This window comes from Mustela putorius, unplaced genomic scaffold (genome assembly GCF_011764305.1).
Source record: "Mustela putorius furo isolate JIRA1106 unplaced genomic scaffold, ASM1176430v1.1 tig00537350_pilon_pilon_pilon, whole genome shotgun sequence".
NCBI classification, from domain to species: domain Eukaryota; kingdom Metazoa; phylum Chordata; class Mammalia; order Carnivora; family Mustelidae; genus Mustela; species Mustela putorius.
In genome coordinates, this window is record NW_025422471.1 from 7325253 (window position 1) to 7342565 (window position 17313).

The 17313-nt window shown below is 40.2% G+C and overlaps 2 protein-coding genes across 19 annotated transcripts in view; one reads left to right on the forward strand and one right to left on the reverse strand.

Annotated features, from left to right (window-relative positions):
* Window positions 1–4014, forward strand: part of ERAP1 (endoplasmic reticulum aminopeptidase 1) — a 39445-nt gene extending 35431 nt beyond the window's left edge. For all 3 annotated transcript variants that reach the window (XM_004769945.3, XM_004769947.3, XM_004769946.3), the window contains exon 19: window positions 2289–4014. In XM_004769945.3, the coding sequence (XP_004770002.1) occupies window positions 2289–2444 (156 nt within the window). In that variant the 3' untranslated portion in view covers window positions 2445–4014. The remainder of the gene's footprint in view (window positions 1–2288) is intronic.
* Window positions 3805–17313, reverse strand: part of CAST (calpastatin) — a 113921-nt gene continuing 100412 nt past the window's right edge. For all 16 annotated transcript variants that reach the window (XM_045074400.1, XM_004769937.3, XM_004769938.3 and 13 more), the window contains 5 exons: window positions 16699–16743; window positions 16200–16289; window positions 14843–14914; window positions 6789–6853; window positions 3805–5856 (listed from right to left, as the gene is read on the reverse strand). In XM_045074400.1, coding sequence (XP_044930335.1) covers window positions 6803–6853; window positions 14843–14914; window positions 16200–16289; window positions 16699–16743 — 258 coding nt within the window. In that variant the 3' untranslated portion in view covers window positions 3805–5856; window positions 6789–6802. The remainder of the gene's footprint in view (window positions 5857–6788; window positions 6854–14842; window positions 14915–16199; window positions 16290–16698; window positions 16744–17313) is intronic.

Genomic DNA, 17313 nt, shown 5'->3' on the forward strand with positions numbered 1-17313 from the left:
TGGGGTCTGGCCCACCTCTCCAGCCAGTGAGCACACACTGTCCCATGTCACCATCCTGCAAAAACCTCGAACCACTCAGCTGCCTCCTGCTCCTGCACCAGAAAGTGCTGATCCTGTCTCAAAGCCTCTAAACTTCTCTCTGCCTCGCTTGGGTCTGCCCCTAACTTGTCAGTGGAAAGGCTCGTTGAGTCCTTCGATCCCAGGTCACATGTCACCTTTCCAGGCTGCTCTGTGGAAAGCAGGCCACCTGTCCCAATCAGTCTTCCAACCTCCGTGTATTTTGTCCACGATAGTATATTAACAGTAGCTGTGTTGACTGCTGCTTGTCTTCCCAAGTAGAGTGTAAGCTCTAGGAGTCCATGGCTTTCTTGCCTGGTCCCTTGCCACCGCCTCCGTGTCTAGCACAGTAATTAGGCCAGAGTGATGAGGACATGTTAGAGGACATGTTCATGAAGAGATGGATGAGGTTGAGTCCCGTTACAGACTGAGGTTTAAGCTCTGCCTTGACCCACATTACATAACTACGTCCTCAGCAGTGCTCTGGGAGGGAGAGCTCATCCTTCTCTCACTAAAGAGGAAATTGAATCCCAGAGAAGTTAAATCATTTACGAAGGGTCAAACAAGTTAGTAGGATAAAACTTCCTCCCCACCCATCCCATCTCTGTATCACACTGCTGATTGCACTGGACTCTGAAGGAGGCAGGTTTGAACCCAGGGCTCATTTGGGATGCTGCATTTTCCAAGGTAGATGAGGGTAGGAGAGAGAATCTGGAGTCAGGAAAAGTCCGAGGGCAAGGCTTATCAGCTGGCTTGGTTACAGCTCTTACAGGTTTTTGTTTGTTGTTGTTTGTTGTTTTTTTTTAGTGGTACTACTGTGTGAAGGGCTCCTTCAGGATTATTTCAAATAATTTGAAAATATTTAAGAAGCCATGCTTAATCATTAAAAAGTTAGTAAAATTGGGACCCCCGGGTGACTCAGTGGGTTAAGCAGCTGCCTTCAGCTCAGGTCATGATCCCAGCATCCTGGGATCGAGTCCCACATCGGGCTCCTTACTGGGCAGAGAACCTGCTTCTCCTTCTGCCTCTGCCTCCCACTCTGTCTGCCTGTGCTCACTCTCTCTCTCTCTAATAAATAAAATCCTTAAAAAAAAAGTTGGTAAAATTATCGATGTGACTGGACTGCTGAAAAGAACAGTTGTTCTCTGACCTGAATATTAATCTGGAGTCTGAGAGTCTGAAAGAGTGGGCTTAAGCTTCAAGCGAAGGCAGGACCTTGAGGCATGGTCTGCGTTCTTCAGGCGGCTACAGCAGGAGGGCGGGCCTGGAGCTCCCTGAAAAGTTGTATTGAGATAGTTTGAAAAAAAACCCAACTCATTTAAAATTGGAATTTGACCTTCAAAAGCCTGTTCTTACCCTTCTCTTTTTCTTAAACTTAAGATATCATAGCACAGATTTTTAAGGAATTAACTGTCTGGAATCCATGTTGAATAAATACTACATCTTGGCTTACACTTACTTCCTGTCTCCACAGTCAAAAATTTAAGGATTAATGCTGTGAAAACTTAGGGGGCAAGGTTAAGAACCTTTTAAGGTGAAACAATACTACAATAGTCCGTGCTGAGGCCAAACCAGACAGTGTCTCACATGAGCTTAAAGGAGTTAAGAAACCCAGCCCTGAAACAAGAGGAGGCAGCGCTCTCTTATCTCGTTAAAACCATGGGCAACTTGGTGTGGGTTTTAATCTTAGAGGAACAATACACGAATTGTGAATTAGGATAAAAAAATTTGGCAACGCTTGGGGAATTACCACCATAACTTGCTAAGAACCCTTTTCCTCAGTGTTCCTCTAATTATCTGCAAGGCCAGGCCCATGGAGAAAGACTGCACTTGTGTGACCGAAACTGTTTTACTTGGCAAAGAAGAAACTGCACATTCTGCTTTTTAGACACCATGTTTTAAAAAAGTTTGCATCTGCCTGTATATAAAAATACATATTAATACACTCAAACCCTAATTATTAAATGGTACACAGTGAAGTCTTTTACAATCTGGCAACTGTGAATAAATAAAAAAGCTGCGGAGAAAAATAGAAATTTGACATCATGAGGCATGAGCTCATTTCATATAGCTTCTTAAGTTTATGTGTACATAATTGTATCCAGACCCCTGGCGCTGCCTGCTATGTAGAATTTTGATACATGCTGGAAATTTGGCTTCGGTTTTCTTTTAACTAGCCCAAACTTAGATTTCCGTAATACATTTTTTAAAACTCTGGTTTTCCTTACCAGGTAAAAGAATTCTTTGGCTCTTTAAAAGAAAAGGGTTCTCAGCTACGTTGTGTCCAACAAACAATTGAAACCATTGGGGAAAACATCCGTTGGATGGACAAGAATTTTGAGAAGATCAGGGTGTGGCTACAAAGCCAGGAGCTCGAACTGCTCTAACAGTTTGTTCCTTGCTGGTTCCTGTGATGTGTAATCGCTACAACGTTGTTGTCGAATGGGATTATTTTCAAATCAGAGAGGGCGGTTTTGGCTCCACTGAAGAGGATTCCTTTTCCTTCTTCCTCCTTGGACTATTCCTGTGAAAAGACTGGTGACGTAATTGTCCATCGATGGGTTACTGCTACGGTGTCTTTTGATAGGTGTTGCCTTGCTCTGTCAACCCAGGGGGTGGGTTCCCGACTGTGGAGGAGTACCTTATTCCTTTTGTTTCCTTACACTTATGCCTGGTGCTTTCCAAAGTCCTCCCCATGTATGTGTGTCACCCATAAGCTGTTGAGTCACTGTCTTCTACAGACTTGTGAATAGTGCAGACTATTGAACAGTGAACGGTTGGATCGATGACGAAGCCGGTACGTTCCACCTTTCCGTTCCCTGCTGCAGGCCGAGGCTGACTTCTAGACCCATGTCCTCAGGCTTGTTTGCTCTCTTTTGGTCAGTCTCCCAGGAAGGCAGATGGGAGCCGGGGTAGGAGAGAGTATGGGGCGGGGGGTTTATTACCAGGTTTATTACCCTGGTTCCCTGGGAGGCTGCCTTTGGCTGACCTCCACTCAAGCTCGGCTCCTGAGAGGCAGCCCCCCCACCACCAGTCCTTACCACACGTGCCTTCTGGAAGCCGCTTCCTGCTCTCATCCCTCCAGGCTGAGGGAGGGGTGAAGGGCAGGCCTGGCTCTCACTGGCAGTACTTATGGGTTCCTTCCATCCTCCCCACACCTTTGTTGAGAAAACAAAACTTTATAGACCCTTCCTCAAATATAATTTGAGTGTGTGGTCTACTTCCTCAGGGACCCCGACTGATACTGTCCCTTTGAGAAAGCAGGGAGCATTCATTCAAGTCTAGCAGAGAAGCCTTTCATCTGAAGTTGAACCTGAGAGCTGTGGACACTTGGGTAGGTGATGCTGCTTCTCCCTGCTCCATATTTGGCCTAGCCTGTAACTCCCCAGTAACTTGTTACTGGCACTTACTGCCACCAAGTTACAGCAGAGTCTCCCATAAATTATGTACTGTAAAACTGAAAATACTTATAATTAGCTTATGTGTGGACAAATGTATTGTCTCTGAAGCCTTTTATGAGTTTTAATATACTGCAAAATTTAGGATAAAAGAATGATCTGAAAAAACGTCAATGTGTTCCAAAACACTGTGGCACAGAGTGACTTCTGGACACCAATGTGTTTACAATTCTATTTTGGTATGTATTGTATGGTCCTCATGGTTTGAGAAATCAAAACAAAACCAGAAATCACTGGTAATTTCCACCCCCCGAGGGATTAACCTTTTAAAAGACATACAAAGCCAAAATTTCAATGTAAAATATTTTTAATCGTGGGTAATATTTTTGTATTTTCATTTAATGAAACATGGAAATGGTGGTTTTCATTTTTGGTCACCTGTGGAACCTCTTCTAATTTGCTTTTGTTGGCGAAGTCCATTTTCTAAATAGATATAATATTGCTACACCAATGTACAAATTCCTTTTTTTGTAATAAAAGTTGTCTTCCTGGTCTCTGAGCAGACATCTGCAATGATTTCCTCCTCATGAGACAGGTGCAAGAAGACGATGATTCTATAACTTAGTCTTGCCATCACTAATAACCAGTAAACACCCAAGTCTTGAAGCCCTTTGTGATGAACAAAAAGGCCTCTGTGGAGAACCTTTTCTGTTTACTATCACAAGCAGGTCTTCAGGCTTTGGATTTAAAAGTACTTGTATATAGCATGGGAGTCTGTAATACTGCAGCCAATTCCCTGCACACTGTCAATGCCAACAGTTTCACTTCAGAAAACAAAAGCAACCCCCCCCCCAACTTTATACTACCTAGTTAGAAGAATTAGAAATAGTTAAATCCCAGAGGAACAGTGTTTTTTTGAGTGTGTTCTCATTAGTGCCTTGGAAAGGGCTGTTTAGTCACCCTAACACCAGCTTTTATTTCCCAGATTTAGAATGATAGAATAATGCCGGCATCTCTCATGGGATAGATACACAGCTTTTAAAGCGGGTGAAGCTTGAAACCCTATAGGTATGTGCATGTTTTTTGAAGAGAATTAATTTTATGCCCCATTCTAAGCCGTTCTTTTGCTGTGGTTGCCCTCCCCCACCCTTCGACAGTATTAGTGATACTGAGTTTTAGTGAAGTCAGTTAAGTTCTGATAAAAACTTAAAATACCTGCTTGACAAGGCTGGTTTCTTTGGAAACAAATTGCAAATCAGTTTGACGACAAGGACCTGATATCTTTTCCTGCCTTCAGGACCAAGAAATAAAGATGATATTATTTATCAGAATCCCCTCAAGGCTATCAGTGCTAGGTTCGCAAACAACTCATTCCAGAAGATCTGAGAAACCCACGTCTAGGGTCTCAGAGTCTGGTTCTTAAATTACTGAGGGGGGAAAACCAGGTTTTTAAAGTCTGGATAGCTTTTTTTTTTTTTTTTTTTCTTTAAGTAAAAGTTTTTGTATTTGGTAAACCCAACTTCCATGAAGCCAGTCAGGATACAGTGCATAGACTAACGTGGCAATGGCTCTAAGCAAACAATTGCTGCTCTGGTTACGTGTGTCAGAAATGGAAAGCATAGCTTAACACAGTAACCCAAGTTCAAGGCATATGCATATTCTAAGGATTAGATTTTACTACTCTCAGAACGCATTATGTGGTGACACAGACGGCATTTTGCTTCTCTGACTTGATTCAAGTCTCAGTATCTTTTGTGCTGGCTCTAAGGGGCAGAAGCCCTAACCTCTGGCAAAAAAGGATACTGATGGCAGTATGTCCTGGTCTGTCCAGGTTATCTATTAATTTATTAGCAGCCCAAGAGGAGATAATGTGCCCAATGTACAATATTTTAGGTTTGACTTATAAACATTAACCCAAAGAAATCTCAAGTACAATTCCAAAGCCCAAGAGGAAATGGATCATGAGAAATCAGGACATTCGACACGTTCAAAGCACTGTTTTCCAAATGCTAACAACAACAAAAGAATTAAGTGCTAACTGAAAATACTAATGAGATTTACAGGCACTGTGTGTAGACTGTGCAAAAGTTTGCAAAGGTTTTTCCTTTTTTTATGCGTTGCTTTAAGAAACTATCAAATATATCTCATAGAAATATAAAGTTCCCGTCTCTCCCAACTGAAGGCATTTTTTAAAAATTCAAAGTTTATCAATACTCAGTACAGTAACACAGATGAACCACACAAATTCATTTTCTTTCTGGGAAAAGAATAACCAATGTTTAGGATATCAAGATTGGACAAGTAACACTGTCTAGAAGCCACCCAGAAAAATCTGCTCCTGTTCAATGCTTTGTCCTTCAAAAGTCACCATCCACCAGCTGTAGATTTTATAGGCAGATACCTTGAAAAAGTCAAAAGGAAAAAAAAATCTAGTAAACCGTTTGATATGTAATTTTCTTGACATGGGCAGAGTCAATTTAACATTTACTAAAAGCACTAACAGACAACAGGGAATTTCCTGTAAGTAAACATGAGCATCTTAAAAAAATTCTAGAATTTAGAAAATAAAAAAACTTGTAATTTGGGTGAATATCTTTGGAATAGGTATAATAAGGATACCTCCCTTGTTAAAGGAAATACCTTACCATGGTGACAGAAACTAACCCAATCTAACCTACATTATTAATTTCTTTAGGCTTTGGTCAGCCAGTGGTCAGGAGGTTTGAGGGTTAGAGTAAGACCCATTCCTTGGTAAGAGGAATTACACAGTATGAACGGTAAGGGCTTTCAGCATAAATCGGAGTCCTTCATCTACATTAGTTCTTAAGTCACCATCAAGTAGGATTGACCACTTTTGTTCATCTTAGTTTTTTGCAATCTTTTTTTTCACCTTTGTTCCAGAAAACCCTGTAATTTCCACTAGACCATAAGGGGTACTGCTGTCTAGCCCACCATGTTGGTCTTTTGAGGACATGAGCACCCTAAGAACACTGGTCTGTAAGATGTCATAGGCTAATTGGGCTTTGTCACAGTAACCGGTAGTCACAAACATTTGGGTTTTGAAGGCTCGGCTAGACTTAGGCGGTCATTTTCTTTAGGAACCTGGCTTGATATTTCAAAAGACCTCATAATTATAAAATTATTATTTTTAAACATTGTAGTAGCCCATGATTTCATTTATTGCTTTCATTGAATTAACCTCTGGACACTGCAATGTGCATTTCATGCCAATAGTTAACAGAAAGCACGAGTAAGAAGCAGACTTGGTTTCCCTGCCTGTAACACAGGTCTATAGAAGGTACAGTTTTCATTTACAACAAACACCCAACTTACCAATAGTGTGAACTTTAACTTGTATTTTTTTCATCAGCCTTTAGCTTCTTAGTTTCCTCCTTCGCCTAAAAGGAAAAGCAGAATGATCACTGAACTCTTTCTTTCCTGGATAAAGTATCACAAAGCAGATCTATCAGAAGATGCTTAAGAAGAGATGGGCTTTTCTGAATTAAAGGGTCCAAAGATGACAGGTCAGTGGAGGAAAGTTAGATTAACCTAAGGATTTCCTTTTCATTTTAGCCCAAACTATGAATTATTCTCCTCCAAGTCTGTAAACTAAAAATAACCTTAGGCAATTTAAAATTTTTTACTCTAATTTTTTTTTTTTTTTGAAGGCTACGATAGTTGAAGAAAAACACAGGAATTCTTGAATGCTATTCATTCATTCTATAGTGATTTCTTTCTTACTTGGGGGCACTGTTGGGAAGCTAATCCACTGAGATACAAGTGCATGAGCAACTAATTATCAAGTCTGGTTTCCTATATTGATTACGGGTTTCATTCCATTTTGAGGTATAAATGGACATGTAATTAGTTTCAAGTGTACAACAAGGATTTGATATTTGTATATATTGCAAAATGATGAACATAGTACATCTAGGTATCATACACTGTTAAAAATGTTTTCCCCTTATGATGAGAACATTGAAGATCTCTTTTGGCAACTTTCAAATATGCAAATACAGTGTTATGAACAGTAGTCACTAGGTTGTACTATATATTCCCATGACTTTTTTTTTTTTTTTTAAATAACTAGGAAGGTCTGTATCTTCGTATCTTCTGACCTTCACTCTTCTCACCCACCCCACATCCCTCTCTCCTATGGCAACCACCAGCGGATGAGTTTGCTTTTGTTTTTAGATTCCCCATAGAAGCGAGATCCATGTGGTATTTATCTTTCTTTGAATGGCTGACTTCACTTCACTTTATCATGATGCTCTCAAGGTCCATTCCTATTCTTACAAATGGAAGATTTCCTTCTTTTTTATGGCTGAAGAGTATCCCATTGTATGTATCCACACATCTACTTGGTCCATACAGCCACTGATGGCCACTTGTGATTGTATCCATTTCTAGGCTACTGTAATTAATGCTGCCATGAACAGAGGGGAGCATGTATTTTCCTAAGTTTTCCTTTTCTTGGGATAAATACCCAAAGGAAGAACTGCTGGATCACAGGGTAGTTCTATTTCTAATTTTCTGAAAAACCTCCATACTGCTTTCCTTTGTGGCTGTGCTAATTTATACTCCCACCAACAGTGTATGAGGTTCCCTTTTCTCCACACCCTCCCCAGCACTTCCTTCTTTTTGGTAATAGGTATGTATCCTAACCGGTGTGAGGTGATAACCTCATTGTGATTTTGACTGGCATTTCCTTGATGATTAATGGCGATGAGCATATATGCGTGGGCCTGTTGGCCCTCTGTATGTCGTCTTTGGAAAAATATTCTATTTGCCCATTTTTTAAAATCATGTTGGTTGCTTTTTGTTATAATGTTTTTTATACATTTTCAATATTAAGCCCTTGATAGATGTAGGATTTGCAAATATTTTTTTCCCACCGGGTCTGCCTTTTTTTTCATTTTGTTGGTGGTTTTCTTGGCGGTGGAGAAGCTTTCTAGTTTGATCTAGTCCCTTTTGTTAATTTTTACTTTTGTTGACTTTGCTTTTGGTATCAGTTCCATAAATCCTGGCGAAGACTAATGTCAAGGAGCTTACCACCTACGTTTTCTTCTAGAAGTTTTATGGTTTCAGGTCTTAAATTCAAGTCTTTAATAAACATTTTGAGCTTTTCAATGTATGGTGTATAAGTCGGGTGTCCAGTCTCCCCAACACTACTACAAAAACTTTCCCTTCCCCCATTGTATATTCTTGACTCCTTTGTTGTAAAATGACTTTATACATGTGGCCTCATTTCTGGGTTCTCTGTTTGGTCACCTATGTGTGTGTTTTCATACCAATACCATTACTGTTTTGGTAACTGGTTTAAAATTGGGAGTGTGATGTCTCCGGCTTACTTATTCTTAAGATTGTTTTGGCTGTTCAGGGTCTTTTGTAGTTTTACAGAAATTTTAGGATTTTTAAAATATTTGTGAAAGTGCTCACTTCAGCAGCACATATACTAAAATATTTGTGAAAAAATGCCATTGCAGTGGTGATGGGGATAGAACTGAATCTGCATACTGTTTTTGGTTGTATGGACCTTTTAATAATATTAAATCTTCCAGTCCGTTAAGTACAGACGTTACTTACATTTAGTTGCGCCTTCAATTTCTTTCATCAATGTCTTAGAGGTTTTTTTTTTTTAAGGTTTTATTTATTTATTTGACACACACAGAGAAAGAGATCAGATGTAGGCAGAGGCAGGCAGAGAGGGGAGGAAGCAGAGAGCTCAATGTGGGGCTTGATCCCAAGACCCCAAGATCATGACCTGAGCCGAAGGCAGAGGCTTAACCCACTGAGCCACCCAAGTGCCCCAATGTCTTAGAGTTTTTAGTGGATAGTTCTTTGAGCTCCCTTGTTAAATTTATTTCTAGGTATTTTAGTTTTTGATATAATTGCAAATGGGATTATTCCCGTTTTATTAACATATAGAATTGCAAGATTATTATCAGTTTTGTATATAGCAGCTTTACTAAATTCAACAGTCTTTGGTGGAATTCTTTGGTTATTTTGTATATATAATATTCTATCATCTGAAAATATTGAGTTTTACTTCTTCCTTTCCAATTTCGTTGCCTTTTATTTTTCTTGCCTAAGTGCCTAAGTGCTCTGCTTTTTTGACTTAACAGAATATTGAATAAAAGTGGTAAGTGGGCATTTATGTCTTCCTATTTTTAGAGGAAAGTTTTCAGCTTTTTACCACTAAGTATGATGCTTTGGGTCTATCATATATGGCTTTTGTTATGTTGAGGTATGTTTGCTATATACCAATTTAGTTGAGAGTTATCCTAAGTGAAAGCTGAAAGTTATCCATTGCTTTCTCCACTTCTTTTGAAATGATAGGATTTTTTCCCTTCATTTTATTAATGCGGTATATAGCACATTGAATAATTTGGGGGTGGTATACCAGCCTTATATCCTTTGAAAAAATTCCCACCTGATAATGGTATATGAACCACTTAATACTATTTTGAGGATATTTCAAAAATCTATGTTCAGCAGAGATACTGTCTGGTGATTTTCCTATGTCCTGTTCTGGTTTTGTTTTCAGGGTAAAGCTGGCCTGTAAAATGAGTCTGAAAGTGTTCTTTCCTTCCCTATTTTTGGGAGGAGTTTGAGAAGGACTGGTATTAATTATTCTTTGAATACGTAGTAGAATTCTCTAGTGAAGCTGTCTTGTCCTGAATGTTTGGGAGGTTTCTGAGGACTGCTTTAATCTCCATGGTAATTAATGAGTATTACATCCTGCTTTCAGTCTTAGTAGGATGTAGGTTTCTCTCTTCTCCACGGTCCATTATGTTGGCATGTAACTGGTCATTATGCACTCATTGCCATTCTGTTAATTGTTTTTTGGCTGTTTTGTAGCTCCTCTTTCCTTTTTTCTCTATTCCTTTGTGATTTGATGGCTTTCTGTATTTGTAAGCTTATATTCCTTTTTGTGCATTTACTATTTTTGCAGTTTTTGTGCATTTACTGTTGATTTACTAAGTTTACATATGACAACGTTAAAGTCTATTTAAAGTTGTTAAGAAGTTTGCCCTAAAGTTGTATATTTTTACTCTTCCCACTATGTTTTTTTAACATCCATTTTACAAATTTTAACTTGTGTACCCCTTAATGGATTATTATAGTCTATTTCTACTATTTTTGTCTTTTAACCTCCATACTGGCTTTGGACGTGACTGATTTATACCTTCACATTATTCTATATTTTACTATATATTTACCTTTACAGTGATATTTGTTCTTTTACAAGTTTTCCTATTACTAAGGAGCACCCTTTATTTTCAGCTTCAAGAAGTCCCTTTAACCTGGCTTGTAAGGCGGGTTTAATGCTGATGAACTCTTAGCTTTTCCTTGTTTGGAAAACTTTTGTTCTCCTATTCTGAGTGACAACTTTGCTAGGTAGAAGATTCTCCATTGAAAGTGTTTTTTTTGTTTGTTTGTTTTTGTTTTTGTTTTTTAATATTGGCATTGTTAACAGATCCCGCCACTTGCTCTGGCCTGCAAAATTTCTGCCAAAATCTTCTGATAGAGACAAATGATTTCTTTTCTTTTCTTTTTTGCTATGTTGAAGATTCTCTCCTTGATTTTTAACTTGTGATTTTTCAATTATAATGTTATTTGGTGTGAGTGTCTTTAGTTTCCTCTTTTTGGGGAATTGTATGGATGTCTGTTTCCTTCTGCAGGCTAGGGATTTTTTCAAATAAGTTATTTCTTCAAATAAGTTTTCTGCCCCTTTATCTCTTCTCCTTCTGGGACCCTGGTAATATTAATGTTCGGCTCCTTGATGTTGTTGTCTGACAACATCTTAACCTATCTTTATTTTTTTTCCCCCATTCTTTTTTCTTTTTATTACTCTAATTGATGAGTTCTGCTATGTCCTTATGTTCACTAACCCTTTCTTGTGCTTCATAACCCATTCAGTGTTTTAGTTCAGCTACTGTATTCTTTAGCTCTGTGACTTCTGTTTGGTACTTTGTCATTATTCCCATCTCTTGTGGAAGTTCTGTGCTCATCCATTCCTCTCCCAAACTGGGTGAGCATCTTTTTCTTTTCTTAAGATTTGAGAGAGTGTGTGTATGGCAGGGAGAGGCAGGGAGAGAATCCCAAGCTGACTCCCTACTGAGCATGGAGCCCGTGGGGGTTGACGTCATGACCTAAACCAAATAAGAATTGGAAGCTTAACTGACGGAGCCACCCCTGGTGAGCATCATCTTAACTATTATGTTGACTTATCAGGTAAATCCCATTCTGTTTTTTGTTTGTTTTCCTCCTGAGGTTTGATCTTTTTCTTTGATTTGGAACCTGTTCATCCACTGCTTCATTTTCCTTGACTCTGTGTTGGTTTCTCAAACAGACAGTAGTAGTCCTGAACCAGGAGATGAACCTTATTATTCAACCCTGCCCGGGCTCTTGGTTGTCTCTCAAACCTTTGTGACAGGCTCTTAGACAATTTTCTTTTTAGTGGCTCCTGGTAATTTGAGAGTGTGCCATGATCTGTTAGGGTCCCAAAGGGGAGAATCTCTTGTCAGCATCTAGATGGAAGCTGACTGGAAGCTAACGCCTTACACAGCATCATTTAAAGAATGCACATATAAACAGTCCTGTGAGACCACAATCTAAGTCCTGCTGGCTTGCCAGAGCCCAGTGATCTGGGGGTCCTCCCTTTGGTGGCAGTCAAAAAAAAACTAGCTCTCCAAATGAATATATTAACTACTTTCCAGGAGATCCTGATAACCTGAAGTGAGGCAGGTGGAGACTAGAAAGAAGGTGTCCACCACCCTCTGTCTTGCCAAGTATTTGAACCCCCAGACAAGTGCTATGTAAGATGCCTGACCCTCGGCCCAATGTGGAAGATGAGCCATGACACTTTCACAGAAAGTCTGGGTGCTTCTCAATTGGATGCCTCCATGCTGGACTCTGGAGCAGATGAGTCTGTGTTCTCAGGCCCTTTCTCTCTCAAATGCAGGTCTTAAAAGGACAGGTGCCTAATAAGGGGTTCAAATCCTTTGCTCCTCAGGAAGAAGCTGTGGGTTTTGAGTTCCCTTTTGATTACGGGTCACGGTTCCTGGGGTTGGGTTTATGTTAAAACTATTCCTGTCCTGGGGCACCTGGGTGGCTCAGTGGGTTAAGGCCTCTGCCTTCGGCTTGGGTCAGATCCCAGGGTCCTGGGATAGAGCCTCGCGTCGGGCTCTCTGCTCAGCAGGGAGCCTGCTTCCCCCCCCCCCCACACCTTTCTGCCTACTTGTGATCTCTGTCTGTCAAATAAATAAAATCTTAAACAAACAAACAAACAAAAACAAAACTGTTCCTGTCCTGCTTCCATTTGGGATGTTCTCATTTGCTAGATGAGTAGGAGTCACTCAGCCAGTTTTGGGCTTTTTTTTCATAGGACATTGTTGGATATGTACCTGGAGATTGTCCACAGGAGAAGGTGAGTTCAGGTCTTCCTAGGTCACCACCTTGCTTCTTAGATTTTTGATGCAGCAGGAGTATGGTTTTTAAACTATAACTTCAATTTCTCATTATAGTCAGAGGATCATAGTACTAACCATTTTAACTAAATTTCTATGTCCTTGGAGTAGGAAAGGATCTAGAAGTTGTCTCACCTAACTTGCATTCTTGCCTTGAGCATGTGGAGTAATTTTGAGTAACAGTTTTGCTTCATTAATGCCCAGCTCTAAGAAACTGGACCTTATAACTTTTTTAGTAAGTTTTTAAGTAATCTCTACACCCAACATGAGGCTTGAACTCACAACCCCAAGATCAAGGTTTTCAGCTCTACCGACTGAGCTAGCCAGGTACCCTTGGACCTTGAAACTTCTAATCAGTCATTGGTCTTAGTACATCATTTTACATGTTGCTCTAGAAAGTAGAACTAAGAGTTGTCCTTTCAAGGTGGCATCTAATGAATATTCTGGATCATAGAAACCCTCGGATCTCCTCTAATTCTGTATGCTACTTCCATGTCCTAAGCTTTATACCAACCCCATTTCCTGGCATTATCTCCCCCACCGCTGCCACTTAAATATGTCTGAATTTGATATGGTTTTTACAGTGCATAACATCACATAAATTGCTGACTTTTTTTCTTAATGGCATTTTTTTTAAATAACTGGGGATTTACATTTAATGAAACATAGTACATGAATCTGAACTGTCAATGTGTTATATACATAGTAGTGATGTGGGTCTTTAGAGGGGGGAAGGTATAAAAAAATTCACCCTTCCCAGTATTAGCCAAAGGCTTAATCTATCACAGGCTCAACTCTTAATGCTCCAAAGCCAACTACTGAGAGATCAAGTAAACGAAGGATTGATAAGGACCAATGAACTAGCAACCAGCAAGTCATCACTGATCACAGGCAGGGCTCAAGCAGAGGAAGCAGGAATTACAGGTGTCTTAGGGAGGTGAACTTATGGAAGGAATTGGGCTGTAGGCTTATAAGTTGGAGAACTGCTTTTAAAGTGGGGAAAACTAGAAAGTTTATAATACAAGGACAAAGCATCAAAATGAACAGACTGAAGAGAGTTGATTATTGACCACTCAGACAGAAGGGCCATATCAGGGCAAGGAGGGGAGAGGGTTTCCAGTGGGAAGGTTGGTAGAGGACTTTTGGGATTTCGTGCAGAGTGGTCTCAATTTTCTCCATGAAACTGAAGGCAAAGCTAGCTGCGCACACTGGCAGGCAGTAGCTGGAACTGATCATGGGCTACCACAGCTTGGTGGGCATTGCGCACCGTAATACTTTGTGTGACAAGGGGGGGGAATGCAAGGAACTTGAATTGGGTTAAAAATGATCATTGAGGGGGGCGCCTGGGTGGCTCAGTGGGTTAAAGCCTCTGCCTTCAGCTCAGGTCATGATCCCAGGGGCCTGGGATTGAGCCCCGCATCGGGCTCTCTGTTCAGTGCAGAGCCTGCTTCTCTCTCTGCCTGCCTCTCTGCCTACTTGTGTTCTCTGTCAAATAAATAAATAAAATCTTTAAAAAAAAAAAAAAAAAAAGATCATCGAGGGGGCATCTGGGTGGCTCAGTGAGTTAAAGCCTCTGCCTTCGGCTTGGGTCAGGATCCTGGGATTGAGCCCCGCACTGGGTTCCCTGCTTAGCGGGTGCCTCCTATCCCACCCCCGCCCTGCCTACTTGTGATCTCTGTCTGTCAAATAAATAAACTCTTTAAAAATATTATCATTGAGATTTCTAAAGGACCACATACTTTAAGTCTCTAGAACTTCAATTTCTTTAGCAAGATGTACTCTGGCATATACAGTGCTTAAACTATTAAACTACTATTTTATTCTGAATAGATTCCAGTTAGAAACAAAATGGATAAAAGGATAAATGCCACTCCATGAAGTTGCTACATTGTAGTAATATTTAGAACCGTTTACCTTGGCAGAATCCTTTGCTTTCCCTCCATTCTTGGGTGCTTTGGAGCTGGGAGCAGTTCTCTTGACTCTGTCCTAAAGCAAAGGCAACGTAATGAGGCCATTGTTATCATCAGTCCATTGAGTGCAATTAAATAATGGAAAACTTTCAATATACATAGAAGTGTTTAAAGGTAGAAAGTAAAAAGGATTAAAAATACAGAGGAAAACGTGGGTCACACTGATATTCTGCCAATGTCCACGAGGACATTTGCTCATGAAAACAGCTTGTTTCTGTCAGTACTGGTTTTTATGTGCAAACAGAGCAAGGATGGGATACTCATTTTCTGTGTTAAAGAAAACAAATTTAATAGCAGAAATTATCACAGAGAGCTAGAGGCAAGTTTTCTATAAAAATAAAGTCCTGTTTGCTAAAAAGGCATTATTTACCCAGGAGTCAGAAGCAGGATGCTGAGGGAGTTAGGAATTCAATCACCCAACATGAAGGGGACTAACAATTTAGTGATTGGGAGAGCTGTTTAGTAAGAGCAAAACAAGAGCAAACAGATCTGCACTATTAATTGTTCTGAAAATGGCCATCAAGTGCACTCAATTCACTTTTCTATTTGATTTATATAAGGGTGTATTTACAGGTTAAAGGCCACATACTTTATTTTCATTCCTCTTTAATCACTTGCTCTGAGCACCTACTCTGTCCCAGGAATTTTGCTAATGCTGACCACAGCTGCTGCATAAAGTGCACCACTCCCTGGTATAATAAACGGACCAATTATAGCCCCGAGTACAGGAGAGCCCTTCACTGGGTGTGGGCAGGGAGAAGCAGTGAGTGTGCCTGAAGGAGCTGATGCTTGACCTCGGCCCTGAGGGACAGACGGGCAACAGCCATGAGAAGGTGCAGTGCAGGTGGGGGCTGCTCTCATCTTCAATGAGCAGAGACAGCATTATTGCCCAGCACCAATAGTGGGGCCATCAAACACGATGGCTGTGGGGAGGGTACAGCGACATGAAAAACACTTACGAAATAATATTAAGTAATGTATTAGATATGGGCTTGAACTTATATTACCTAAAGGAATGTATCACAAATACACACTTTAATATTTAAATACATATAAATATATAAGTATATACTAGTTTAGTTATATATATATATTATATACACATTAGATATAAATTACATTACATACAAATATATAATGTATCATAACATATATATACAGGAAAAGATAAATATGCCCAATCATGTTGGCAGGGTAGTATAATTATGCATTTTTTCAACTTCTCTATGGCATCACTGAATTCGTTCTGCAGCCTCCAGTTCTAAGTAGACACAGAAAGTCCATATGAAGAAGCAAAGTACCTCGGCTGTGTTTGACGTTTCCTTGGGTGCAGGACAGCTGTCAAAATCGCCTGAAAGAGCATCGATGGGGTCATTGTCATCTTCAGGTTTCTGAGATATTAACAGAAATAACCGTGAATAACCAGTGAAGAAGCACAAGGCAAAAATTCCGTAAGGGACGTTTTCCCCCATCACTGAAAATAAGGTATTAAAAGAAAAAGGAAACCTTGCTGACATTCCTTTCCTCAATTTAGACGTGAAATTCCTTACAGCCTTCCTTCCTTCTCTTTTAACAGTTTGCTTAGTATTGAGCCTCAATTGTTCAATCTGAAAAGATGGGTCTGTCTAAACATGCTCTCGTGAGGGCTGGAAGAGAGAAATCACACACCCTACTCATCTTCGCATAGTACCAACCCCAGGGCAGGCATTCAATAAATTCCAGATTTCATCTAGAATGAAAAAACAAAAACAAAAACAAAAAAACCATTGTTTATGGGAACACGGCTGCTGTGGTATTTACCTTTGAGTCCTTGGGTTTCTTTGCAGGTGGCTTTGCTGGTTTGCCCTTAAAAACAGGTAGGTTACTGGTTAGACATAGCTCTTTGTAAAGGTTTCCCTAGACATAGCTCTTTGTAGACTCTCTGGTCTGATGCCTACCCTGAGATGTGCAGGAAGTGATAAATCTCGAGTCTGGTCATGGAAGTGAAGGAAACAACTGTTTAGGAACTTCCTGCCATCATGTGTTAAAAATTCAACTTCCAATATTACAAGAAGTAACTCGTGTTTTTTGTCTTAATTATAAAAGCTTATAATACGTTCGAAGCATGTGAGGGGCTGGGACGGCATACAACTTTTCTTCAGGATTACAAGTGTAACTCTGCGGGGACCTTCCCCATCTTCAAGGTCAAGGACGTTAAACGGTACCTCTCCCAGGGAATTCAAGCAGGGTCAGATAGCACTACCAAAGCAGGGAGGCTTCTAGCAGGATGCAGAATGGCTACCTTCAGGAATACAGAATGCAAGCAAGGAGAATTCTCTAAGAGACACTGAAGAAAACACCTCAAGCCCAGGAGTGCTCAGCCCCACCACCAGCAGTAGAGAGTGCTCAGCCCCACCACCAGCAGTAGAGACTGGG